We start from the raw sequence: 7,213 nt of genomic DNA on the forward strand, positions 1-7,213 counted from the left end.
TTGGTAAATAACTGCCTGCAACTGTGTAATTTTTCATAGGGTATTACTTTGGTAATAAAATATGAATTTCTTTCCCGAATATGTATGTATCCACACTACAGAGCAGTAAACATCAGAGTTACTATAGTCACTGCACCTTTATGTTATTCAGATTTTTTGGTTAGTATGTTTTGAATTTGAGTTTAGCTTATCTAAATATAGTCCATTTAATCTTAATGGATGAAGTTTTCTTACTACATCCTCCAATTAGTACCTTTCTGCTCAGCATAACGATGAAATTTCAGAATAGCAGTAGCTCTTTACTATTTATTATTCAAACATCATTTAGAAAGACATCCAGAAACATGTTTGGTCTTGCAGTGATTTGTGATACTTTCTGTAAAGCTAGGTTAATGAGACAGCAGCTATGGTGATCTGAATTGGTTTAAAATGTTCAAGATTGTTCTGAAGTGTAGTACATTTGTTTAATCTATAGAAAGTTTCAGTCACGATTTTAATCTATTTAAAATAGCACATGGTCTGTTTGATCATCATATTAACATAAGGTACCTATTTTTCAAATTGAACACCACAAAAACCTTATTATTGAAATCTGTTATTTCATATTTTGTTTGACCTTTTTTTTTTTTTCCACATAGGGAAATAATTTTAAAGAAGAGCCCTGGGCATGTCTTGACAAAAACAAAGCAGAGGAATAAGAGAAAAAGAAACAATAAAATGAGAGGCAATCGTACAGAAATTATGAAGAAAACATTAGGCAGAGCAGCTCATCATCCAGTTCCAGATGACCCTGACACATCAGAAAGTGAAGAGGGTGATTCAGGAGAAGAAAACAGCCAATCACTGTGCACATTAGGTGAGGGTCCAGAGGACCCAGTAACATCTTGTGAAAAGCAGCCTAATGGTGATGATGGAAGCCTAAAAGAAGCTGCAGTGGTTTCAGAAGAAATGTTTCCTGTCCCTGTGTCTGAGGGGACAACAACGATGTCCAACAGTGCATTGAAAAATGAGTTGCCTGTAGAAAGTGACAGTTCCCTTCTGATAGATATAAAACCTTTTTCTACTGAAAACCTAACCAAAAATGCATTCAATGATGAGGAAACAGATCAAAGGCACAAAAAAAGTCTTTGCACAAGCAGTTTCCTAAAAATAAGCAATGATAAAAATTCCATCCGGGAAACAGAAGACACCTCTGAAGATTGTAACACGTGCCTGTTAAGCACAGAAAACAAACTTGGAGCACATCAAATTGCACCTGAACCTGATGTGGAAGCTAAGCTGTTAAGCTTAAGGGATGAAGAAAAAGAACTCTCTGAGTGTTGTAATTCAAATGTGCATGATAATGTGCCTGATAATAACACAGAGGGCAAAGGTACATTAAGAGCAGAAGAGAATAGCGCCGACACCTGGGCTTTTTTTCCCATTAATTTACCTACTGAGGAGTTGCAGCTGGGCTTTGACACACAGGTTTCTCTCTCTTGGTCTGAGGATAAATTTGTAGGTGAACAAAGACCCCCCAAAATGAGGAAACCTACACAGACTCAGACAAACAGTTCAGCACAGCCAAACTGCTGTCAGTCAAATGAAGGACTGGTAAAGGAAAACCGTCAGGTAACAGTAACAGAGGAGGCTGGCAGTGTAATAAGCAATGGTCTGCTGGTGTCACCAGCTGATGAGGTGCACTTTGATTCCCTCGTGGAAGCCAGGGGTGCCTTCATGCAGTGTGCAAATGAAGTAAATAGTGCTGCACCAATTACATCGAAGAGGAAGAGATACAGAAGAATCGTCAACTTGGCACCGAAGTTTAATCTACCAAGACAGATTGCTGGTAGTACAGAGGGAGGGAAGGAAGTCCCAATAGAAGATGATGCTGCCCAAAAAAGTGTTTTGGAAGAGGGGCAAAAGAGCGTGGTACTAAGCAAAGACCGTGGAGAGGAATGTGAACAGGACCATGCATTGCAGGAATGTTCTGCACCTTACAGTGGCACCAAGGCAACCCATTCCTTACCCACCCCAGGTGCAGGTGCTCTGTTAAATGATATTTCTTGCATTCATTCAGGGCAATCTTCTCCTGTACCAGAATATTCCTGCAGAGTTTGTGTAGCTTCCAGGACAAAGGAGGAGCAAACTAGAACTCTTGAGCAGCAGCAGGTAGTTGATAAAAAAGAGGATGAGAGTGAACAAGTTTCCTCAGAGGCTACAAAGAGCCAACCAGATATTTTGTCTTCTGTTAAAGTTGTTTCTGAATATCCAGAAGATTCTGCTATGTTGGCAAGCTGTGGTGAAAATGTACACGAAGGAGATGACCCTGAACCAGCAGAGGCCTCACAACTTGAAGATAATCAAGATGTGGATGTGAAGTGTAGTTTTCTGGGACTTCCCTTATCATTAGGATTTGCTTTTCAACTCGTGCAGCTCTTTGGTTCTCCAGGTCTTCCACTGGGTAATGCTTTTCTTACTACTCTTACATTAAATAAAACTAACTCAAACCCCACCCCCCACCAACCACAAACAAAGAAACAAAACCCAAAACACTCCTCCAAAAAAACCCCAAACAAACAAAAATATCCTATGATTAAATATTCTCCTGTGTTGTAGGTACCAATTAATCAACTATTAATCCTATTGAAAGGAATGACTGCTGCTTTACTCTTAATTTTTACCTGAATTCTTCTTTGGTCCCTATCAAAGGTGCCTTTTGGTTTGGCCTCGTATTTGCAGTATTTTTAGTAACAAAAACGTACTAACTTTAAATTCAAAGCATGAAGTTCCTGTTGATGTTTAATACATCCTACTGAGTAGGACTTTACTGCGTTTGTTACAAAACTAAATGAAAACATGGTACAAAATGTGTGCTCGAAGGTTGCATCTTTGTTTTCATAGTCCAACTGATTAATATAGCAGCATTCCTTTTTCTTTATTTAGTAAAGTTTTCATGCACTCCTGTGTGGGTTAGGTACTGTTGAAAATCATTCCCAAAATCTAATTTAATTTCAAATTTAATGCTGAATTTACAAGATGCATTTTCTCATAGTGAATACCTCTGTTTTAATTACATGTGATTAAGAAGCGTCAGTGTTGTGTGCTTGCCTCCCAGAGCTCCAGTGGTCGTATTTTTGTACTTCCAGTTTAATCGTTCTAAGTTAGCAGTCAGGGGTAGGACAATCAGTCCTCTAAGAAGTTGTGAGTGGCAGCCATGATTCTCAAACTTGACTGCAGGCTGATGTAACCCTACAGAGCTGTAGCCAGCAGCAACAACAACAACAACAATAGACATTCGTTTGGAAATCACCCTTGGACACGGTGCTGCGTATGCACCTGCTGGAAGAGCTGTGTTCCCTGTGCATAAAGTTCTGCAACTGCTTTGGCCCAAATTTAGTCAGTGGAGAAACAGTAACTGTCATCTGGCCAACAAACAGGATTAAAAAACACAGACTTTTTTTTTTTTTTAGCACATAGACCATTACACCTGTTTGTTTCAGGAGAATTTAAGGTTAAGCATGTATTTTCAAATGAAAATCTTAAGGTGACAACTGAGGAGCAGCTTATGTCTGTTTATCTGCCCAAACTAACTTCAAGTTTCTTTGTTTCTATTGTAAATGTCTGTGGCAATGCTACCTGCTAGGATGGTGATGCAAACCACTGGCAGTGTTACTCAGGTTGGTCCCCAAAGGGCCTGCAGTGCTGCTTTATCAAAATCCAGTGCCACACTCCAAAAAACTTTCCATATAGAGCTGAAGCAGAGCAGTGAAGTACTGCTGATGTGCTCAGATATTATATATAAAACATTTTTCCTCTCCAAACTTAGTGACTCTTCATATCTGTGATCTTAAATTTCATTGTTTGAGGGAGTTGGCCGTGACTTAACAGGGATATTCCAGGGGGAAAAAAAGGTAAAACAGGCATTCAGAAACACTCGGTAGGTTAGTGAACCAACTGTTGTTCTTCTAGTCAGTAACAAATTAAATTCTCTGGTCTTTGGATGAGTTTCCTGTGGAAATAACCTTTTAAGACACTCAGACCCACACCGATTGCCCTCTGAAGCCCTGCCAGCTTGTGATTGCTGTTTGGGTTTTTTCCATCAGAATTGTGCTTGCTGTCTGCAGAAGGCTGACCACATTCTCATTTGACTATAATTTTCCTACAATTTTAAACATTCTTGTGCTTTTTTGTGGCCTGTTATATATTGGTAGAGTTACTATTTATTCACGTACGCTTTTGAGCTGTGGTAATTTACAACATTGGCAATTGCCAATTGGTTTTTATTGAAATTACTTTGGAGGGGAAATTTTTGTAAATAAATGTCTGTGGTTATTTATAACTGAAAGATATAGCTGACTAACTTGCTCATAGGATTCTCATGTAAGCATAGAATATATTTTAGATTGTTTTCTTACAAAGAATCTCTTTTCTGCTTCTTAAACAGTGTTAGAGTTAAAATGTTTTAGAAAGCAATCTCTTCAGTGATACTGCACAAATTCCTTCACTTAAACATTTTAAAATGTAAGGGTTGTTGCTTGAGTTGCATTTTGTTTAATTTATGGGCTGAAAGCTCTCTGTTTTCTTGTTTGTGCCCAGTTTTGGGGGAGTATATGGGGGTAATGAAAGTAGGGTAGGAAAGCCTTTACCTAAAAAAGAAACGGAAAGCAAATCTCCTGCCCCCTCCTCCCCACCATGTTCACAGGCCTTAGATTCTGGAAAACCTAAATTCTGACTTTGCTGCTGACTCATTGAAATTGCTGCTGATTTTTAAAAAGTCTCTATATATAATGTGTGCAAAAATTATAATTCAGTGATCTATTTTGGCTATGGAGAGATCTGAACACTCAACTGCAAAAAATATTTTTTTCTGCAGAGTCCTTGTTGCCCGATGATTATATAGTTCCTCTTGACTGGAAAGTTTCAAAGATGATCTATTTACTGTGGAAGACCTCTGTGGAGGTACGAATTTGAGGGAATTTCCGAAGGCTTTCCAATATTCCAAGTGTAAAGAGGAATTCTTAGTTCATAAGCAATGTTCTTTGTTAGTAAATGTGCTTTGTTTTTTTTAATACTCAGAATGAGGAGATGGCTGGCTTATGTACTCCTTGAATATTTCCAGCTCCAGGCCATGGTAGCATTCAGGTTTTGAAAGACCAGCTTCCGAAATGTGTACCAAGTAGATGAAGGAGAAAAACAACCAACCTGTTCATTGCCGCTTGTGTCCTGGCCTGGCCTGTGTTCAATCAGTACAACCTACCATCATCCAGTTGTTTTCCTTCTTAGGGTTTTCTCCCATCATCTGAGAAAATGCCATCCTCCCCTACCTGTAGCTTCTTCATGGCTACTTCTAGAAAGAGTTGTTGCACAGAAGTCATTCTGAGTGACTGATGGCAAATTAATTCTCCTTGTCTAGTTAGAAAGTGTTAATTTACAAATTACTACTTTTCCCGCTGTGGCTGTTGCTTTGTGAAGGTTTGCTTTTATTTAAGGAGCTCTGTAGCGGAATTGAGGAAAATCCTGTAAATGCAGTGAAGTAGTAATTATAAAATAGATCACGGGCGTTGTTCTTTCCCCAAATAACAAAATATCTTGTCACGTACTTTCTTTTCTCTGGACTGTTTGTATCTATTTTAGGAAAAACAGAAAACAAATGGATTACAGAATGGAAGCGTCTTGGCTGGTAAGTGTGTTCTGTGATACGAAAACTGCATAAAATGCTTCTTGTTCAGAAGAGAAAAGAGTTAATGCTGAAGTGTGTCAAAAGTTTACAGCAGAAATGAGTGATAACGCTCCTCTTGTGCAAAAGCACTAGAATGTGACAAATTAATTTGTGCCTCCGTTGATCGTGTACATAGTGCGTCAGAATTGTGGTTGCTGTGAATTGTCACTTCATGTTTCCTGATGCAAGTTCTGAAATTCCTTTGCTTCTAAAGTTTTGCATATGGAATTAATCCAACACTTAGCTCAAGTTTACCAATTCCAGATCAGAAGGACGTTTAGCATGAAGAAGTCTTTCTCTGAAAGGTTAAGTATCTTTGACTTAATTAAACTTAATGATCACTAAAAATTGCCAGCGTAGTAATAGGTCACACATTTGAGCAGCAAGAGATACCAAGGTCCATGAGAAGCTCTGGGCTTCTGCATGCATTAATTCCTGCAGTATGGAGTTTATGGGATGAGGTTGCTGGTTGTCTTCTTCCATTATTTCCCTGTTAGTTTAGTATAATTTCACAAGTTCCATTACATGAGAATAAAACCACGCAATATTAGCTGCCTGGAAGCTGATAGGATTTGCTGTTTAAAATATTTTTTTAAAATATCTCTATTTTAAAAAAGATAAAAGGGTGCATTTGGAGAGCTGAGAGGAAGCACAGACACACACAATTTTTCTGTCAGACACAAACCTGAAACATTTAATTTCTTTTCTACCCATTTATGAGGCAAAATCAAGAGTATTCAGATGAAATAAAAGCTTGTTCTAGAAATACTCTATCCTGACATAATATAAATGACAAACTACATAAGATAACTTCAGGTGTCCTTGGCTGCAGTTTGTAATGTGTTTATTTTTTAGATGATCTTTTCAGTCTTGAAGATCTAAATAAGAACTGCCAAGATGATCAAGAGTCTTCTGAAATACTTCCAGAAATGGAGCCATTTCAAGGGGTGATAGAGGACAACATCGTGACCTGCACTAGCACTGGCTGTCTGGATGCTGTTTCATCAATCATCTTCAATTCCACATAAAGGAAAAGGTAATTAGTCACACTTGTGAATGATTTTCGTTCCTGTATTGTGTTTGAACAAACATCTGATGAACATCGTTTGTTATAATCTTTAAGGTGCATCAACTTGATTTTTTTCCTTCAAGTTAGGGTTGGTTTGGTTTTGGTTTTGGGTTTTTTTTTAAAGCTGGAGTGGGGAAAACAGAATGCAGCATTCTGTTATTAAAGCCATATGATTTTTTTTTTTTCCCTCTGACATCTAAAACCTGCCTGTTGAAGTGAAAGCAGTGACGTAGGATGCCTAGGAGCTGGACTTTATTCCCAGTTTGATTACTGTGGCTATCTGTTGTGAGTCATGTAATTTCAGTCCTATTTTCTGCATCTCTTCAGCAGGGAGAGCAATTCTGACTCTTAAGGGTCCAGTTATGAAGAGCACTCTGAGCAATAAAACAGTATTTTACCAAGTTATGAAAAAGTGACAGTTCCGCTGTTCAGTAGCGAATCAG

The 7,213-nt window shown here is 38.3% G+C and overlaps 1 protein-coding gene across 1 annotated transcript; it reads left to right on the forward strand.

Annotated features, from left to right (window-relative positions):
- Positions 1-638: 638 nt before the first annotated feature.
- On the forward strand, positions 639-6,729 carry LOC104488756 (the record flags this gene model as incomplete). Its single annotated transcript, XM_010138731.1, has 4 exons — positions 639-2,443; positions 4,856-4,941; positions 5,617-5,662; positions 6,557-6,729. Coding segments are annotated over 4 exons (2,110 nt in total), but the record flags the coding sequence as incomplete, so codon positions are not given.
- Between the last annotated feature and the right edge of the window lie 484 nt (positions 6,730-7,213).

Source organism: Buceros rhinoceros, unplaced genomic scaffold (genome assembly GCF_000710305.1).
Source record: "Buceros rhinoceros silvestris isolate BGI_N320 unplaced genomic scaffold, ASM71030v1 scaffold46996, whole genome shotgun sequence".
NCBI classification, from domain to species: Eukaryota; Metazoa; Chordata; class Aves; order Bucerotiformes; family Bucerotidae; genus Buceros; species Buceros rhinoceros.